General features: G+C 48.6%; 1 protein-coding gene across 1 annotated transcript in view; it reads right to left on the bottom strand.

Annotated features, from left to right (window-relative positions):
* Positions 1 to 21,233, bottom strand: part of CSMD2 (CUB and Sushi multiple domains 2) — a 565,161-nt gene that overhangs the window by 161,984 nt on the left and 381,944 nt on the right. Inside the window, exons 16-21 of the mRNA XM_059686241.1 lie at positions 16,333 to 16,471; positions 15,181 to 15,368; positions 14,219 to 14,407; positions 13,916 to 14,032; positions 6,419 to 6,634; positions 4,865 to 5,053 (exon numbers count right to left, since the gene is read on the bottom strand). Coding sequence (XP_059542224.1) covers positions 4,865 to 5,053; positions 6,419 to 6,634; positions 13,916 to 14,032; positions 14,219 to 14,407; positions 15,181 to 15,368; positions 16,333 to 16,471 — 1,038 coding nt within the window. The remainder of the gene's footprint in view (positions 1 to 4,864; positions 5,054 to 6,418; positions 6,635 to 13,915; positions 14,033 to 14,218; positions 14,408 to 15,180; positions 15,369 to 16,332; positions 16,472 to 21,233) is intronic.

Raw genomic sequence — 21,233 nt, 5'->3', positions numbered from 1 at the left:
AGTTCTATAACCCAGTGCCTGTTCAGTGCATGGGTAGGGCGGCCATGAGCAGACAAGAGGGAAAGGGGAAGTAGCTCAGTGGCACGGCATGCGTTGAAGAACCCTGCAGCTGGCTTCCCAAGGTCTTTAGTAACTGTGAAGCCTCTCCCTGTTATTCCCCCATCACAGCATCTAGAACACTGCACCCTGGTTGCTTGTTACTGGCCTGGATTCCCCACCCAAACTATGATTACTTGAGAGCTAGGGTCATGCTTAATGAATCTATGAATTTTTAAGGCTTAGCCCAGATCATCTATAAAATAAACACTTGCCAAATGAACAAATGAATTAATGCAGAGTACACTGACCTCAGGAGATGTACAGTCCTAAAAATAATTAGGTTCAGAGGGATGTTAAAACACAAGTCTAGATGGCAGGTCCATTTTTTTTTGTCTGGACATACAAGTAATTCGGAGAATTTATTGAATCTTTGAAACTGATGTAACAAGTCGGCTTCCTCTGAATCGCCGCCCAGTGTCCATCTTCCAGGCATAGTCCTTGGCAGAAAGCACCCTGAAGTCATCCAATGGGCCATCGGTTTGACCATATATTCACCTCTCATGACCCTAAGCCTGGAGTACTAGGCCAGGGCAATGTAATCAAAGCATGTGAGGTACATTCAGGCTTGGTTATACCCTGTGTGTTCTCTGGTTCCCAAGGCTGCTTCTTAGACCTTTGAAGACAGTGACCATGTTCCACTACCAAGTCCCAACTTTCTCAATGGGTTCTTTCCAGTTCAGGACTGGCTTTAGTTTCCTAAGACTTTAGGTTAGTCAGTACTATGGACTGTATGCTTGTGTTTCATCCCATATTCATATGCTGGAGTCCCAATCCCCAGTGTGTGACCTTTGAGAGGTTATTAGGTTTAGGTGAGGTCCTGGTGATGAGATCAGTGTGCTCATAAGCAGAGGGAGAGTTCAGAGCCCTCGGTGCCACGTGAGGACACAGCAAGAAAGCTGCCATCTGCAAACCCCAAAGAGGGCCATCACCAGAGTGGCTCTGCCGGCACCTTGACCTTGGACTTCCCAGCCTCCAGAACTGTGAGAAATAAATGCTTGATTTGTAAGCCACCTAGCCCATGGTATTTTCTTAGAATACTCCAAACTGCCCGAGATAGCCATGATCTAGCTTTCCGGTACCTAACCTCAGCCTGTTTGCAAATGGACCAAAGGTGCGTGATGAATGTGTGAGCTGGGCATAAAGCTAGACAGACAGAGGTGGGCAGGTACCCTGGGGGCTGCTGACCCTTTAGGTAGAAATGTTGCTAGAGTATGTAAATTTTCTGGGTGCATCAGATGAGGGGGGAGGTTTGGGAGGGAGTGATGAGGGCTATGTACAGTCAGACATTTATCACTCAGTCACATCCCATGGGAGGCTCTCCAAAACAGCTCTCCATCCTCTCTGGGGACACACCCCAGTTCCCTCCATCTAGGGAGGGGCAAGTGCTTCAGTGAGGTTGGCATGGAGTTTGGAGGCAGAGAGATAACTTACATCTACTCTCTAAACTTCACCCTCTTCATCTGCCTTCGTCTGTACAATAACACCATCCTCATAAGATTACAGAAAATAAATGCATGAGATTTGATGACAAAATAGGTGACCATATGGGGAGTGGTTAGCACATAGTAGGCCCTTTAACAAGTACTATTCCTCCTTTCTTTCCTCATCTATCCCAAGTGAATCTACGCAGCTTACCTGCTTTCATCTGGAGACCCAACTGCCTGTGCTCTGGGACTACCAGAAACCTGAGAAATTTCTTGGGAAGCATGTGTTAGCTGCCTGATATTCATAGCACCTGCACTGTTTCTGACACCTCTTGCCTTCCACCTAGTTGCTAAAAATTGGCTTCCCTTAAACATGGGCTTTGGCATATTACTGGATCCCCTTCCTGTCCCTGGTTTTCAGAAAAACAGCTGTAGGCCCATCTCTGCCAGCAGGACCCTCTCTTCCTCCCCACATGCCCAACACCTTTAATAAGGAGGGAATCAGGGTTGAGAGCTGTGGATGGGGCCAATCACCAGGTCCTCACCCTCTTGCACTTGCCCTGGGTACCAGGGGAGGAATGCGAGGGTAGAGGGATGTGGCACTTGCTTCTGGGAGTTTCCAAAGTTAACGGGGGAGGTGAGCGAACAGACACACTAAAAAGCCAAACACGAGCCTAAGTGGAAACAAATAAATGTTCCAGAGAAACAAGCAGTCACATGCCCAGGAGAGTGCTGCTGCTGGTTCAGGCATCTGTGATTCCCATCAGCAGAGGTCTCACTGAGGGCAGGGGCTGTGTCTTATCCATCAGTCCAGGGCTCCCGAGCCAGAGGGTTAGGTCTTCTCAATCACACGGGAGCTCCCAAGGACAGGGCCAGGCTGTGTGTGGCAGACAGGGTCCTCCGGGGTCAGGACTGTCTGTTCCACATCAAGTTCAGGGGTCCCTGAGGTCAGGGGCTGTGTCACCCCATCACACCATGAATTAGAGCCCAGAGCTTTCATCTCCTTCTCAGCTGGGATTGTTCCTGGAACACTGTGTGGTCAAGTCGTTCCATTTACACCCACAGGGCACGTGGCAGCTGGGAGCCTCCCTGGTGGGCATTCCCATGAGACCTGCAGCCTGCGGTTCTGCGGCAGGGCTGGTGGTTCTTAGAGGGGATTATAATTGCTGTGTTATTAATAATATGTGCATCAGAAGAAAAATGTAACAATGAAAACACTGTGAGGTGTCACGAATAAACAGCAATTAGAATAATAAGTTAAAGGATGAGTTTATGCAATGAGATCAAGGGCAAAGCTGAGGGAGTGTGCATCTGTGGTCCTGTATAATCCCACTCAGGAACCCCCAACACGCCCCCAGAGCCACTTAGCTGAGGATATTTTCCCAGAGAAGAAAAGAGCTGCTAACAGCTAGATACAAACTGAACCTACACAGGGCAGAGACGTGTGTGTCTGAATGTGTGCCCAAGTCGGGGTGGCTGAATGCTCAGAGGGACGGTTCTAGGAGAAAGGATAAACTTTGGGATTAATTGGTCACAGATGGAATTCTGCATCTATTTGTATCACTGTTTCCTTTCTGAAATTGTAAAAGGTGATTGGATATTGGTTACCAGTAAATAATACGAAAAGGTTATTGGCAAAATTATGATAATTATAGGCACCCTGCAGTTTATGTCAATGATGTCACCGAATGGGGAATAGAGCCTGAGTTGGATATTGTTATCTCCAATGGGGGCTGAGGCTTGGTGGCCTCTCCAAGGTCTAAGAGCTGTGAGTGGCAGAGCAGAGACTTGACCTTGAGCCTGGAGCCTGTGCAGCTCGAGCCCAGCCCGACTTGCAGCCTTTCTGCAGCTGTCCCCTGCAGGGCCCTGGCTCCATGGAGTTGTGTCCAGCAAGGCTGACCTCCAGGCCCTCATGACGCCGCTGCGTTTCTGTCAGCGTAGTGTTGCTTTTATCTGTTTGGCGAACTGCAGTTTTATGTACTATTTCACTCTGAGCGTGAGCTCCGTGGCTACTAGCCAGCATGGTAAGTACTCCACTAATCCTGCTTGTGTTCCTTGCAGCCACATGGGGCAAGTATTAAGCAAACAGAGCCGTCAACCTTACAATGAGGGCCAGCCAGCAACTGTCTCTGCTCCCTGCGGTCACCCTATTTCTCCCCACCCTCTGGGCCCAGAGTTCTGGCAGGGAGGCCAGCAGGGCCTTGGATCAGACTCCTGGCTCCAACTCTCTAACCCAGCGGTTCTCAACCTCTGGGTCGCGACCCCTTTGGCGATCGAACGACCCTTTCACAGGGGTCGCCTAAGACCATCCTGAATATCAGTTATTTACGTTATGATTCATAACAGTAGCAACATTACAGTTATGAAGTAGCAACGAAAATAATTTTATGGTTGGGTCACAACATGAGGAACTGTATTTAAAGGGCCAGAAGGTTGAGAACCACTGCTCTAACCTCGTCATCTACCATTCTCCCTGATGCTTGCTCCAGACGGTCCTCTGCGCTGCTCCTCAAGGCTCAGGGCCTTGACCTCTGTTCTGTCTTCTCCCAGATATGAGTGATTAGTTTCTTGAATCTCCTCCGAGCTTCTAAAATGTCAGCGCATCAGGGAGGCCTCTGCTGATCACTTTTTTTAAAAGAACCACCTCTGGCACTTCCTGAGCTGACTTAATTTATCTCAATGCTGCCTGACGTACTACATAACTATGGGTTTATAGCTGATCTCCCCCACCAGGATGTGAGACCATGAGTGGGGAGACTTTCTCTGCTTTGTTCACTTTGTATCCCCAGCACCTAGGAGCCTGCCCGAGGTGCAGTGGGTGGTCTGTAAATGAACCCAGCTCTTGCTTCCTCTCTCCTTGCCCGCTGTACGAATGAAGACTTTCTGGGGATTCTCAAAAGCTAGCACCCCCATCACACCAGTACAGGCTCCCTCTACCCCACCAGCGTGAGCCTCTCCATGGGCAAAGGTCATACCTCCTTCCTGCAGGCCCACCCCCGCACCAGTGTTCTACCCTGATTTCTCTGCAAGAGGCATCCGGAGCCATGGGGATGTGTTAAGGGTGGGAGGGACAGTATGGAAGTCAATTTCATTTGAGTACTATGGATCCACTTTACACAGGTCAGGTCAGGCTTTGGAACAGCCCAGGAAGCAGGAATAGGAGGCTGGAGCAGAAGGAGGTTAGGCCACCCAAGGCCCCACGGCAGATAACTGGCTAAGGCAGTCCTCAAACCCAGGCCTGCTGGCCTCTTGGCCCGTGTGTGTTCCACCACCTCACACCGATTGACTAAAGCTTGGCCCACCCCATTAGTGAAGCAAAATGAAAGCACGTGACCACCTACCAACACACCTTGGCAGAGGCGAACTCCACAGGCGCCGTCTGCCCCCCAGGCACGTGATGCGGGCCGTGCCCTCCAGACGGTACCCGGGGAAGCAGGAGAAGGTCAAGGTGTCGCCTACACCAAACTGCAAGCCCTTCCGGATGCTGTAGGCGGGGACTTCAGGCTCCTCGCAGGGCTCCAGGTCGTATTCTGGAAGGGTAGCAGGAGAGCGGGGTCAGAGATAGAAGATGGGGTCACAGAGGAAAACACCAGGGAGAGACGATCCAGAGAGAAAGACAGATGGAGGCACAGATGAAAGACAGAGCACACACACAGCGATCCACAAAGGTGAAGGGAAAAGGGGAGAGAGTCTGAGAGAAACAGAGGCTGACAGACCGGTGGTGAGAGGGGTACCGCGCTCTGGAATCTGCTTCCCAGGAGATTTCTGTGGTTCCTTGTGACGTGACCCCTCCCTCCTCTCCCCCTTCATCTTCATATTAACCCTGAGCTGCAGGGTGTGCAGACTGTCCTGCCTCTTTCTCCCAAGGCACTCATCCAGTTCAATCCAATCAGCCTGGTTCAGAAGGGTCAGAATGTATGACCCAGTCGAGGGAAAGCTCCGCTTGGAAAAAGAATCCAAATGCTCCGCTCAAAGCCGCTTCCGTGATGCTGGCACTGGAGGCAGATGGCAAGTGCGATGGAGTGGCATTTATGGGCCTGGGACCTGCCTCGTACCTCTAGTGACAGCATAGATGTGAGCACCCCTTGTCCCCGAGGGCATCTCTCTGTATGGTGGGGAGGAGGGTCTGTCTCAGACAATGAGGCACAGTGGCTGGTCAGGTCTCATCGGAGGCCAGCCCAGGCACATGGCAGGTGGCTTCACCTCGGGGGATAGAAGGGGGCTGAGCTGGGCCAGGCCCACTTCCTAGAGGCCAGATGTCTCTTGCCCAACCTGGCAGAGTCCATCTGATGTCTCGGTTCCTGGCTGGGAAGGGGGGACCCTGGGGAGCAGTGGGATAAGAGTGGCAAAGGGGACTTGGTACTAGAGGAGCAAAGGGTCCTGTTTCTCCCTGAATGCCACAGGAAAGAGTTTTCTTTTCAGGATTCCTAAACACAGAGACAAATACCTATTACTTCTAGGTCAGCACTGGTGAAGAAGCCCAAATACAGCGAAAGCACTCTGATATGTTACCTTCCAGCCCCTTCTTCCTCTCCTCTTTTCTAAAAGGCTGGCCTCTAAAATAGAAGTGGAATTGGGAGAAAGAAGTATCTGGAATTACTAGGGCAGGAATGGACTTCTGTGACTTCCTCTAGGCCAGCCAGTTGGGTGGGTCATGCTCAGAGGGAGACCTAGACACCTACAGAGAAGGAGAGCCCCCAACACCTGCTAACTCCTCCCGAGCCCATTACAGGGCGTTTGTCCAGTGTCTAACCCAGCTCTCAGTCACTGCCGCAGGGAGGTCTTTCTCCCGGAGACCAGAGCGTGCAGCACTATCCATCTGCTGGGAGACCAGGGCTGGCCACAGAGAGCGAGACGGGGTACCCTTCCCCCCAAGGGACCTTCACAGGCATTACCTGAGAAGGTGATGTTGAATCCTTCATAGGACATGGAGAAGTCGGAAATGAAGCGGACCTGGGCGGTGAAGTTGCCATAGAGACCAGCGCTGATGGGGGCTGGCAACCGCGAGCCCGTCAGCTGCCGCAGTGGCTGGGTGAAGCTGCCATTCTCGGTGATGAGGAGGTAGTCATGGCCACTCTCCAGGTGGAAGGTGTGGAAAGTGAAGAACACACCTGCCAAGAGACCAGAGGGGTGAGGGTGAGATGGCTGAAGCAGCCCAGCTGCAGGGCAGGTCCTCCACAAACATTTTCAGTCTGTAAGTGTGGGTGTGCAGAAGTACAAGCCTGCACTGATGAGTCCCTGTGGGAGAACCTGAATGAATGAACCGGAATGAACTGGCTCACGCCACTGCCCACAGGTCTGGCCACGGAGAAGCACACTGCTTCACAGTTGTCAAAATTTGAAAGGGAGATTTATAGCTAGTTCAATGAGACTGCTTCATCGCCATTCATTCATTCATTCATTCATTCCAAGCATTTGCATATTTGTTGAGTGCTTCCTATGGGCTGGGATCCAGGGCCAGGTAGGTGCAAGGGGATATACAAGACATTAAACAAATAGCTACAGTAGAGTGATGATTGCTATAATGAACACAGGCCAGATGCCACGGGAAGGGGGTGCAGAATGGGAAGCAGCTTGCAGCAGGAAGAGGGGAGTGTAGGACAGCCTCACTGAGGAGTACACATTTGACTTGGGTCTTAAAAGGATGCATAGTGCTTAACCAGGTAAGAGGGGAGAGGGCGTCCCAGGCAGGGGACTGGTGTGTGTGTGAAGGAGCTGCGGGTTCCGGGGCTCAGGGAACCACACGGTGTGGCTGGACACACTCAGCAGGAACAATCTGGAATAGAGGTTGGGAAGGCAGGCTGGGGCGAGGCCGGATATTTTCTGGGGCAATGAGAAGCCAACCTATCCAGAGTGGATCAGATTTCAGGCTTAGTAAGATGCTGATGGCTGCGAGGAGGACGAAGTGGAGGGAGAAGAGGCAGAGAGAACAGTTAGAATGATGGCAGCCGTGGGCAAGAGGGGCAGGGGGGCTGAGAAAAGGAAATGGACACAAGACCCCAGGGAGGGCGATAGACAGGAATAGCAGCAAAGGTGCAAAGGAGAAATGAAGGCATGACTGAGAGTGTCTTGACTCAAAGGAAGGTGATGTATTTCACTACCTGGGGTAGCAGGTGGTGGGAGGGTAATGGATTTAGCTTTGAACACTCGTGTTGTCAACATCTAAGCATTGATAGCTAGTAGGCATCTGGGAACATATATTTGGGGTTCGGGATTAAGGTGGGACTACAGCAGTAGATCTGGGAGTCGCCATCCAATCGGTGCTATTTGAAGCCATAGCATGGAGAAGGGGCCGGAGGAGGGCAGAAGCGCGTCAGAGAAGGGGCAGAATGGAGTCTTGGGCGGGAGGGGCATTAGGGAGACAGGCAGAAGGAGGAGCAGTGAGAGGGAGAGAAAGGGAGCGCTCCACTGAGGGGAAGGGGTGAAGGGCACTAAATGAAAACAATAATATTCATGAACATTGGTGTGTCACCGTCCTACACGCTCTGTTACTCTGCGGTAGGCCCCTATCAATCAGAAGGGGGGATATGAAAACTCATTTAATGCTGCTATGGCATGGGTACGATTATTCTCATCTCCATTTTACATCTGAGGAAACGGAGGCACAGAAAGAGAAACCCATTTGTCTGAGGTCACAGCTAGCAGGTGGCTGAGCTGGATCTGAACGGAGGTCATCCGGCCGCAGAGGCTGTGCAATACGCTGCTACACGACGTTGCTTCTCAAACCACAGAAAGAGACCCAGTAGCAAGAAGCGGCGGGTGTGAAAAGGTTACAAAGCAGCAGGCTCTCAACACTCAAAGCCACCCTTGAACTTAACAGATAAAGCAGTTGTACTGGGTGTCCATACGTGTAAGTGCATGTCCACCCACAAGTGTGTGTGCCCGTGGGAGTGTATGTGGCAGATGTGCCAGGGCAGGAACTCGGGTAGATGAGGGTGCTGGACCCAATTACTATTCAGAGTCCATGAACCTGCAGCAGGGGCATCGCCTGGGAGTTTGTTAGGAATGCGGGGCCTCGGCCTCGGCCACAGACCTTCTGAGTCAGATCTGTATGCTAACAAGACCTGCAGGTGATCTGTAGGCACACAGCCATTTGAGAAATACTTCGCTAGATAATTACTGACACGTTTTTGATAAATGACAGTTGGATCCAAGCTCTTCATGCTAAAGCATTCTAGACGTGTTCAGTCTGGCCTCTCTGCTGGTAGAAGCTAGTGAGCCTGGTGTATTTGGGATTCTGTGGGTAGGGGGTGGAGGAACAGAAGAGGTGGTGGGACCAGGGATGCAGCTGGTAAATGGTCTGTGCCCAGGTAACTGAGATGCATCCTTCTATTTGTTCAAACAGATCCTCAGCACATACTAAGTGCCAGGCCTGTGGGGACACCGAGAAAAATCTGCCAGTTTAGTGGAGGAGACAGACCATCGATAGGGAGAATCCAGAGTGGGAGCCCAGGAAGAGTGAGCAAAGGTGTCTGGAGGTTGGGAAGGCTTCCCAGGGATTGCGGTCCTTGACATGACGAGTGTGAGCATGCTTGGAGACACATGGGTATGTGAGCTCGCATGGATCCTATCCTCCCAACACACAAACGTGTGCAAATGGGAAACGGTTCTTGGTCTACAGAGCTTGGGGCAGGCTCTGTGGAATGTAGGCCCTTCCCCTCGTAGCTGGAACGCAGGGCTGGTGGAGAGGGGCCAGACGCAGTAAGAGGGGCAGCGGAGTTGATGAAGCGCTTCGCCTTGCACTCTCTTCTTCTGCATGCAAACACAGCCCTCCACAGGAGGGAACGCTTGGCAGGGATTCTAAGGATGAGTAAACAACTGAGACGAAACCCCTGGGCTTCCCAGCTGTGCTGATTGCTTGGGGCTCTTCTGGCCACTGTGAGAAAATGAAGACATTGTCACAGAAAGCGAGGCCCCACGTTGGCACTTGAATCCAGAGCTGGTGTGACAGATACATATAAACGAATACTTCACTGGAGTGAACCACGCAGAGTCATACGAAGGACATGGATCCCAGGCTGGAGCAGAAAGACAGGGCTTCGGAGGGAGACAGACCTGTGTCAGAGCCCACCCACCTGCTGAGGGGCTGGGGCACAGCTGCTCAGCACACCCTGAGTTTGAGTTTCCTCAACTACAATATGTGGATGACAGTGTCACCCTCTCAGGGGACATATAATCCTTGGAGTGAGGAGTGATAGGAACTGCATATGCAAAGCGCCGTGCCTGGCACATAGTAGGTGTTCTCTTTGCTCAGCTCATCAACTCCCAGACCATCTTGTGGGTTTTAGGAAATATGTCAATCCTGGGGTCTCAGCAAGGATACCTTCTCTGGGCTCCTGAATTGGCTGTTCCCTTGGACTGGGTGTGTGGCAAACAAATAATTCTGCATTTTCCAGAGTTCTGAGTTTCTACTGATAGCCTTCTGCCTGTTGGGGAGCAAACAGAGTGAGGAGCCTAATAGGTCTATTTACCCAAAATGCTCTTATAAGCAGCGTCCTCTTGGAGAGGGTCTGGGCTCACTTTAATTCAATTCATATAGATATTTCTTGAGTTTCTTATGAGCCAGGCATAGAGCCGAGACAGGAAAACTGTAGGAAACAAGGCAGACATGTGTCTCAAAGAACTGAGTCTGAGGGGGAGACAGAGGATGAAAATGCAAGTTCTGTGCAGTGGGGCCAAGGGTGGACCTGGGAAGGTGCAGGACCACTGGGGTCCCAGAGGGGAGCCCAACCCAGACCTGAGGCTGGGAAGAGGGGTTGGGAAGGATCATTAGAGGAGGTGAATTCAGGAGGATGAAGTGCTGGCACGCAAGGGGAACAGTGCAGAAGAGAGGACTGAGGGAAGAGGAAGTGTCACAGAGAGAAGAAAATCAACCCGCTGTGTAAAGCTTTAGAGAGCAAAGAAAGCCCGGAAAGTTCTGGGAACTGAAAGCTCATCGTAGTTAGAACTTAGTGTTTATGGGGCTCAGGATGAGGCTGAGAAAGGTACTCAGGGGCCATGCTGGCTATTCTACAATTTCATAAAGGTTAGGCAAAGCCTTTAAATGACCCGGTCGTAGGTCACTGACCTCTTGTTGTTTCTGCCTGGAACCCCTTTCATCTGGCCAATTCCCACTCATCCTGGAAGAATGGCCTACGTCTCAGCCCAGGCCTGCTTCCACCTTGGGCTGGCCTCTGGATGTTCCCCACCTCTCGCTCCACCTCGGCACTGGCCCTGCTAGATCAGAGATCTCTAGGCTTCCTCTCTCTGCCACTGGACCATAACCTTCCCGAAGGCAGGCAGCACTCAGTGGCCATGTTTTCCTAGCACCCAGGATGAGTGCAAGTGTCAAATAAGTATTAAAAACCTGTTGAACTCCATTGACTTCCAGGCAAAGACAAAACACATGGCCCTGAATGATAGGGGCCCAGAAAGAGAAAATCATGACTGGAGGGGCTGTTCCTCTAGGGATGGAAAGGGCTGCCTTTCTTTCCGTCTTCACGTCGCGGAGCAGCTTCCAGCTCAGGCGTGGTGAAACGGCTCTGCCGGATGAGCAAAGACGCTGTCCTGATCCCTCCGCTCAAGAAGAATACTGTGGGGACAGGGGACAACTGGCCTCGCCTGACAGCTGCCGGGTCCTGCCCTGCCCAAAGAGCTGCAGGTCGGCCCATTGAAGGCAAAAGTGAAAGCGCGTCAGTTCTTAGATGGGGCTATACGTTGGCTTTTCTTTCAAAATTTCTTTTCTTATATAAATAGTACACTTTATATGTGAAATGTGGCTGCTCCCTATATTTATTTATCATTTCCTTACTGACAGACATTTAAATAGCTTCTAATATTTCAATTAATAGTATGTTTTAGGAGACATCCTTGCAGCGAAACCTGGATGCAGTTTATTTTTCTTCTTCAGGTCAATTTCAAGAAGTGGAGTTGCTGGGTCCCATGGAACGTGCATTTTTTAAAATATATTTTTATTGATTTCAGAGAGGAAGAGAGAGATAGAAACATCAATGATGAGAGAGAATCATTGATCAGCTGCCTCCTGCACGTCCCCCACTGGGGATCAAGCCTGCAACCCAGGCATATGCCCTTGACCGGAATCAAACCTGCGACTCTTCAGTCCACAGGCCGACGCTCTATCCACTGAGCCAAGCTGGCTAGGGCAGGAACGTGCATTTTTAAGACTTTTGATCCACGTCGCCGAATCTCCCTCTGAAAGTTTCAACCATTTCACACGTCAGCAGTGAAAGAGAGTCTCCGTGGCTCCACACTGACTGCGCACGGTTACAATCTTCTTTGCCAACTTGAAAAGGAAAATGTATTTCATTCCAGGTGGAATTTGCATTTCTTTCACTATCAATGGAGGCGATGTCTTTTCAGTTGTATTCCCTCTATTGTGAAATGTTAGTCTATAGATCTGCTCATTTTATAGTCCTGGAGAGCAGGAATAGTTTCTTCAATATTCTAAAAGCTTTTCATGCCGAAGGTTGGTAACCCTGAGTAGATTATATGTTGCAAATATTTTCATTTATTTACTATTTGAAACTTTAATGGCTTAAAAAATAATAATTCCATTCAAAGTTCTACTTAATCAAATCTAACAGTCTTTGCTTTTATGGATTCTACTTTCAGTGTCACTCCTTAAAATATGTCCCTATTTGAGGTTTGAGTTCCATGTTCGAGGACTGGAGTTTATGTGGTTAAATATTTGAGGTATAATTTGTTTCTTTCTTTCCAAATGTTTAAGCCCGCTTTTTTTTTTAAAAAAAAAAAATACATATTTTTATTGGTTTCATAGAGGAAGGGAGAGGGAGAGAGAGATAGAAACATCAATGATGACAGAATTATTGGTCAGCTGCCTCCTGCATGCCCCTTACTGGGGATCGAGCCCACAACCAGGCATGTGCCCTTGACCAGAATTGAACCCCCAGGACCCTTCAGTCTGCAGGCTGACACTCTATTCACTGAGCCAAACCAGCTAGGACTTTAAGCCCACTGTTTTAAAACCATTTAGTAAATAATCCATTCTCTCTTCAGTAGATTAGAAATGACACTTTAATCACATATTAAAGACAGTCTCTCTCATACACACACACACACACACACACACACACACACACACACCCCTTTTTCTGGACTTTTATTCTCCCCCATGATTCATGTGTTCACTCCTATACTCACACTAAATTGTGAAATTATTTTAGCCCATAACAACATTGTAATATCTTAAAAATTTTTTTTCGGCTTTTCTACATGTTCATTCTTGTAGATCAGAGGTTCTTATTTAAGGGCATGTGTCAGAATTAACGGTGAAGTGTTCTAAAAACACAGATGGCTGGTTTCCACCTCCAGCATAAAAAAATCACAATCTCCAGGGTGTGAGTTACGCATTAGGTGTTTGCCAAAGTGCAGAGGGGCTAAGAACCAAGACTCTAGATGAATTTCAGAATAGGCTTCTGCCTGGCCAATGTGGCCCAGTGGTTGAGCATCGGCCCAAGAACCAGGAGGTCACCGGTTCAATTTCTGGTCAGAGCACATTCCTGGGTTGTGGGCTCAATCCCAGGAGGGGGCATGTGGGAGGCAGCTGTCAGTGATGCTCTCATTATTGATGTTTGTATCCCTTTCTTCCTCTCCCTTCCTCTCTGAAATCAATAAAAATATATGTATTTGAAGAAAAAAAAAGAACAGGATTTTGAGGGTCAAAGCCATATTTGTCTGGCCATTGTTTATTCCCAGACCTGGTATCTGCCACACAGGTGCCATTCAATCAATATTTGTTGAATGAAAGAGGATACTAATTAATGTTTATTTTGCAGCCAGCACCCCTCCTTTGTTCTTGAACACCCAAAGACCATTTCTACTGGGGAAGGCGAGGCGACGGTCCCGCTTGGTGAGGACAGCTGAGTGACGGGTGAAGAGGACGGCTATTCCAGTATCGGAAGGGCGGACACGAGGACGAGGGAGCAGGCGCATCCTATTTCCCCGAGGACACAGAACAAGGAAGGAAGTTTCAGCGGCACCTAACAGGCTATTAAGAGGGGTCAGATCTATCAAAAAATAGGTACCCATTGGCTGGATGAGTTGGCCAATTCCCCACCACTGGACATGTTTACACGTTTTAGACAGAAGGGGTGTCACTGTCTCAGGGGGAGTAATTCAGAGCAGATTCCCGCGCTAAGGATTTGAGATTTTGGAATCTCTAAGATCTCTTTCTTCCCTCATGGGGATTTTGATCTTAAAAACACTTATTTTAAAACATTCTGTTTGTGAGTTCTGTGATCGAAGAGAAAGGTTCTGGGATCTTTCTTATTGGTGAGAAAAACTCAGCCTAAGCCCAGAGGTCACTCTGACCCGGGAATGTGGGGTCCTGACTGTGTCATATCCCCATACTGCAGTGGCCCTAGAACACTCACCCTTGCCATGCGATGTTTCGATCATCCAGGTGCAGTTCAAGTTGTTGGGGTAGAAGTCGGGGAACCCTGGTGACAAGATGGTCCCGCTGGAGCCTTGAATGAAGCCACCGCAGAGGGCTACAGGAGTGAAGAGGGCAGTGAAAGACTGGACTGGCTCAAGGAGCTCCCCCCAATCCTCTGGGAATCTGTCCCCCATCTCCTTTCAAACCCACAACCCTCACTGATGGTGCGAGAGTCAGTGCCCCCTGGTTTTTCGTGGCAGCAAAGGAACCCGCTACGTTAATGCCCGATAATGTGTCTCACCTTCACAGCTGGGCAGGGCCCGGCTCCACTGGAAGTTGGGCTCACACTCCAGGGGCTCCCCATCACTTAATGTGTAGCCCGAGTCGCAGCTGAAAGTCACCAGAGCGCCCACATAGAAGTCATTTCCGTGACGCTGCCCATTTACGGGGATCCCCGGATCCAGACAGTGGTCAGACTGCAGGGTGATAGCTGGAAAAGAGAGCCCACAGCTGGGAAAGACAGCTCACCATCCCCACAGAGGGACCCCAGCTGACTCAGACAGGGAGGGAGGGAGGAGAGACCCCGCTTCACAGCAGGCTTAAGTTACCATTCAGCCACTCATCAAATGCACTGTCAATATCTGCCAAGAGAATATGTGACAACTGATCAGAGCAAACAAGTTGGCTGGATCGATCATTCATTCATTCATTCATTCATTCATTCATTCAATAAGCATAGGTTGAGTGTCTGCTAAGGCTTTGCAACATGGATATAAACTCGAGTAAGAAAATGACCCTGTCCTAATGGCTCTCGGCCATACTTCCTACAGTGGCCTGTAGAACTGAACTGACATCAGTCTCTAAATCGAGGCACCAGCAATGAATGTAGAAAGTGGTGAGGAAAGGTCAGCAAGTGAGAGATGCCAGCTCACTTTAACCTCACTGTCTGCAAACACTCGGTCCCTAACATGGTGCCCCCAATTGTCTGCACATGAAAGAGGCCTTGCTGTGTGCCCACAAGGAACGGTGTGCAGGCCGTCAGCTTTCATTGCTTCTGAGGGTTCAACTCTTTCTACAGGCTCTTTAGCGAGAAACGTTCATTCTCTCTAAAGGCTGAGCTCCGAGAGATGCTGAGAGCAAGGGAGGGTCTCCTGAGGAGCACAGCCTTGAGAATGCCCTGGGATGGGGCCAAGAGGGGAGACTACTGGTCCTGGGCCTTTCACCCACCCGGGAAAACCCTGCCATCTGTCCCCCGAAACTCACTCTCATAGCGGAGCTGGAAGCCGATGTCCGAGTGACTCTTATCGGTGGAGAAGAGGAGGTAGAGGTAGTTGCTGGTGCTGATGAGGAACTGGGGGACCTGGGTCCCATGGTACACCCCGATCAAGGGCGCGGAGTATGTTCGTCCATCTCGCACTTCCAGAGTATCATAATTCACCTCGGTTTTAAATCTGCCGCAGACGGAGATGAGGACTTCGTGAGAAACCCGAGGCTTATTGATGTGCAGATGACAGAAGGCCCGGTCTGACCCAGGGCTTTAGAACAATCAGATTTTGGCAGGCTGGGATATTTTAATATGATTTGCACACCTTCACCAGTGATGTGGAGGCCTTCTCTACCGTATGTAAGTCCTCCTCCCCCCACAGTGGACACAGCTCTCTCACTCCCCTCTGTGGCCTGGGCTGCCTCCCATCCCGAGGCCTAGAGGCACAAGGACTAGCCTCAAGGGGGTTAGAATGTTCCAGGCCAGGTCAGCCGATACAGGCCAGGGCCAAGCCTTCTCTGTAGGCTGTTTCTATATGGTCTGAGAGCAAAGAATGCTTTTTACCTTAATAAAGGGGTATATTTTTTAAAAAGCAAAGTATATGTGATAGATATCCACAAGAGCCCACAAAACCTGAAATATTTACATGTGGTCCTTCACAGAAAAGATTTCGGACTGCTCTTCGAGACCAGGAATGTTTTGTCTAGTTTGTGTGCATATTAGGGTGGCTTCTCTCCCCACTTAAGGGACATAACCTGGTGGGAGCTGGCCGTGGGGACAGGGTAGGATTAGGGTCAGAGGTCAGGAAGGCCGCCTTTCCACCCTAGAAATTTCAGGGTTATGCTCCGTAGATGCTAATGCCTCCTTCCACATCTCATGGCGTCTATCTGCCCACTCTCCCTCCTCTGACACCCCCAGCCTTCTCCTCACCCCTCAAGTCATGGTCCCTTAAACAGCACAAACCCCACTCCTGGGGCCAAGGCCAAGGGCAAAGCCAGCACTGTGTACCCCACCCAGGGCAGCCTGTTGGTGTTCTCTGACTTGCTGACGGTGCAGCATCAGGGCTGGTCCCCACTCACCCCAGGTGCCCTCCCACGCCACTCGATGGAGATCACCTCTCACCCCTCCCCTGAGGCTCTGGTTGCAAGCACCTGTCGAAGGTGATTTTGATGGGGTAGCCAGGCTGGGCTTCGATCACCCAGGCGCAGCTCAGGGCATCCTTGTAGAAGCCAGGCCAGCCTGGGGACAGGATGGTGCCACTCGGCGAAGTCAGATGACCACCGCAGGGAGCTGGAGGACAGAAGGGAGAGAAGCAGCTTTCTTGGGGGGACAAATGAACAAAGAAACAAAAGCCCTCTCTATAAAATGTATCCGCACACAAGTATTGTTTTTGTGTCTATGAAAAACTGTAAACTATATAAACTGTGAGTTTCATTTACGGGACCCGTATGGATATGTACATTTGCATCATTTGGAGTTTTATTAAAGACCAGAGGGGAGGAATGAAAAGGACCCTTCAAACAAAGTCCTTGCCATTCTAGAAGGGCTGAGTACGGCTAGCACTTGGGTCACACTGGTCTTTGCTTTGTTCCTCGCTTGGCTGCCAGGCCTGTGGCAGAGGCTGAGACCCGCCTGCCCTCCCAGCCACCCCCACACCCAGTACCTGGCGCTCTGGCGCTGAAGAGTGGGCAGAGCCCGCTGCTTGGAGCACCAGCAGGACCTACTCCACTGTGAGCTCCGTGAGGGCAGGGACCCTATCATTACCTTACACGACTCAGGATCCCCAGTATTTAGCCCAGAGCTTGGCACAATTGTCCCTCTCTGCTAAAATTCAGCGAGTATCTCTTCGGTCAATCAATGAATGGATGGAAGGACAAATGAATGCCGTTCATATTGATGGTCTAGGCATACCTTCTGATCTTCCCAAGCTTGTAATCACTGTCCCTTGGTCTTTCTGCCCATTCTTCCCTCTCCTCAGCTTCCCACTCTCACCCACACCTTTGCCGTAATTCTTGCCTTTTCCTGCAACCAGACCCTGGGCCCCCAGGGTGGTCATGAGCGCTCTTTCAGTCCTCCTCCTTCAGGCACATGGTCGTATGTTGCTATCGGAGTGATGCTAGGCCATGTGACTACGGAAGTGACCTGTGTCCTGTTCATGTGGAAACTTGGAGAGCCAGGGCATGATCTGTGACGTTTCCTGCCTCGGTGATTGTGGAACAAGAGTGGACGTCCTGTCAAGGCCTGTAAGTGACTCTGAGGAGCAGAGCCGCTGATGACCGTGTCATCAGGTTCTACATGCAGTCTCAGAGAGATACAAACTCCTGTGTTTAAGCCACTGAGGCCTGGGGGCTGCTTGTGAACACCGTCTAATCCTGACTAATACACCTCCCTCCCCACCCCCAGGGCCGCTGCTCCTGTCACCACCACCGCCATGGACTGAGAGCCCACTCGTGCTGGGCATTTAGCTTCACATCCATAATCATGTTCAGTCTTCACAAGACACAGACCCTGTGAGGGGCTTCTATCATTTTCTCCATCTTACAGCTAAGAGTGCTGACGCTAACGGAGGCTAGGTCACTAGTCCTGGTTAGCAAGTTAGCGCCTGCACTCAGCCCTGGAAAACGGCATAAACCCAGAGATCTCGAGCTGAGCAGCCTCCCAGTGTTAAAGGAGCCCTGCTTCCCTGGCATTTCCTCGCTATGGGGCTACCAGGTGCCAGGTGCCCTGAACAAGACCGGGAAGGGAACACAGCTACAGAGCACTTCTATCTCTGCAAGTTTCTGTGGATTCCTCCAGGCAATCAGTTTCATAAGATACAGCCAAATGCAGCACACCTTTCCTCTCTTAATTCTATAAACTTCTTGGCAATATCTAAATTAACTGCCAAGCATCCTTAATAGAAAGTTATAATGGGAAATTTAATTAACAAAAAAATAAACAATATAATAATGGTGATAACAGTAGTCAACTCATACTGAGACATGACATTGACTTTTTTATTATCTCCATTTCACAGAGGAGAAAACTAAGGCTAAATAGGCTAAGAGATTAGATTGAGAGCTAATGAAGTTATAGCTGAGATTTAACCTCAAGATTCATCTCCAAATTCCCCTGCAGCGTATAACAGTTCTACAACCACGGCCGACAGTAATGAGCTCATGGCTACTGAGAGCTTACACGTGCCAGGCTTATGGATTATCCTTGTGACAACTGCAACACTAAAAGGCAGATACTGTTATTATCCTCATTTTATAGGCAGGGATTATTACCCGTTTTTAGTAAGCTGAGGCTTGGAGAAAACAGGTAATTGCATAGCACCTAGATCAAATGCAGAGTAAATTGCAAATGGGTATTACCACCTCCTGGATAAGCGTCATTTTCGAATCCTGTCCATCCATCTCTCTGAAACTACTAAAGCTTTCCTCTATTTCTCCAATGGACACGTGAGACCTAGCAGGTGGGAGAGGCATGCTCAGCGCTCTGTCCCTGGGTGCCCCTGCAGGGACTGAACCTCAGCAGATATAGGGACTCTCTCTTGGCTCCAACTCAATGCAGGCCCAGCCTCTTTGGTTGCTGTACCGTGACCTCCTCACTCACTTTCCAAGAAGCCACAGATCACAGTCACTCGCCTGCCTCAACTACTCTCCATTTAGTGCCTATTTATCAAGGAAACCCTCCCTAAAATCTCCAGCGAAGGAAACCCAAATCCCGCTTTGGTTGTCAGTATTTTGTCTTTTTTCTCTGCTGCATTATTTTATTACTTTGGCTGGGTTCATCTCTTCTCCTGCTCATGTGATGGCCCGATGACCCTTCTAGTCATTCACTCCGTCACTCTCTCTAGCTCATCTTCATATTCCAGGGTGGCAGTAGCCAGGCAGGGAGGCCGGCAGGATTCCTAAACACATGTCTCTTTAACATCTGAAAAGAGGCTCAACCTCACTCTCACTAAGAAAATACACATTAAAACTACAATGAGAAATTATTTCTCATCAGGTGGGCAAAACCCAAAGTCTGATGACATGTGAGATGAGGGAAGGCAGGTATCCTAGGACCTAGCTGGTGGAAATTTATGAAGGGAAATTTGGTAATATCCAACAAAATTCAAAATGCACTTACTCTATGATCTACAAATTCTATTTGCAGAACTCTATCCCTAATATATATCAGCAAAATATGAAATGACAAATATAGATATATAGAGATATCTATATCTATCTATCTATCTATCTATCTATCTATCTATCTATCTATCTATGGCTGTACAAGGCAGCACTATTTTTAATAGCAAAAAAATTGAAAACAGCCCAAATGTTGAGCAATGGGGAACTGAGTGAATGAATTGGGGTAATCAACAAAATGGACTATTTATGAAGCTATAACATAAGAATGAGGAATAGTCTATATAATGTCGAGGAGGGTCCCTAGAATATACTAGTATTATTAGGTATAAAAGCAAGGTAGATAAATAATAAGGGTATAGTATGATTCCATATCTAAGGGTGGGAGACACACACTTATTTACTCATATTAACAATCAATATTAGAGTAACCTAAAATCTCAACATTACCTATGAAAAAGGGAGTGAACAGGGTACAGAGGCCAGGGATATAAGCTAGACCAGCCGTGGGCAAACTACGGCCCATGGGCCGGATCCGGCCCGTTTGAAATGAATAAAACTAAAAAAAAAAAAAAAAAAAAAAGACCGTACCCTTTTATGTAATGATGTTTACTTTGAATTTATATTAGTTCACACAAACACTCCATCCATGCTTTTGTTCCAGCCCTCTGGTCCAGTTTAAGAACCCATTGTGGCCCTCGAGTCAAAAAGTTTGCCCACCCCTGAGCTAGACTCTCTCAAGTATATACCTTCTTTTAGGTTTAACTTTGGAACTTTGTAAATATTTTTCAAAATTAAAAAGAAATATTGACTTTTGATAAGTCATGTCTCAAAACTCAAAAAAACAGAGGAAATAAATGAATACAATCCTGTATCAGTTAGTAGCATTATCACACATGAAGAAAGGAGTGAAAAATTTAAAAACACTGTACTTTTGATAGCCCAACCCTAGTAGGATATGGGGAGGAAAACTGAAAGAAAACCAATGCAAACTATTTCCAGTACTGACACTGCTGTAGGTAGTACTGGCCTCACAGTTCTGAGACTCCTGGGTATGCATGGTGGGTGGGAAATTGTGCTGGTGGTGTAGGGAACTGGGATTTTCAGCAAGAGAGAAAGGAGGTACAGATATGACACGACCAAGTTAAGTAAAAAGGAAAACGTGTTTGTACGTCAGAAATGAAGTGAACCCACGATGCATTTTATCCTTAAAAATGATTTCTTAGCTCTGTTTATTGAAAAGACTTAGAAACAAGGACTTACTCAATAGTAAAAAGGAGTGCACAGTGTAGAGAGGCTAGGAATAGAAGCTAGAGCCCAGATTCTAAATATAATTTCCCACTTAAAAAACAACAACTAGGGCTCCTTGGAGAAACAGTTGGTCTAGGTCAGGGACAGAAAATGTCAAGATGAGGTCGGGCTAAATTTCAAAAGGTTCCCACTGCCCAATGGGACAATTTGAGAGTCGATTCAAGTAATAAAAGCAATGATTTAAGTATATAAAATACATTTAAATTCATTAGACTTTAATAGTATGTAAAAATGTTCAGCTTTTGAAGGTGTTAGGGAATCAACTCATTAATATGAAAATAAGTAAATAAAGGAAAATAATTAAGTATTTCTCCTGCCTTTCCTTTAGGAGTTCTATCTCAGGGTAACCACACAGTTGATGCGGGCAAGTTTTCTGGAAGTATCCCAGCTTATAAAAGAGGAAGAAATGGTAGCCTGTTGCCAGCTTGCAATCCCTAGGCTATGATCGTTGATTACTCCTAACATCCCCAAAAGAGAGACAACCAGACGTTATGTTTCTCCAATGGAAGCACAGAGCCTGGTCTATAAAATAACAGAACCTAAATTTGATTAAGTTTCTAGATCTTATTGGCAATTAAAGGAAATATAAGATAACGAGGATTATGTTAAACAACCTCCCAGGA

Source organism: Myotis daubentonii, chromosome 3, assembly GCF_963259705.1.
Source record: "Myotis daubentonii chromosome 3, mMyoDau2.1, whole genome shotgun sequence".
NCBI lineage: Eukaryota > Metazoa > Chordata > Mammalia > Chiroptera > Vespertilionidae > Myotis > Myotis daubentonii.
Note: the sequence above shows the minus strand (reverse complement) of the source record. Positions and strands in the feature narration are given on the sequence as shown.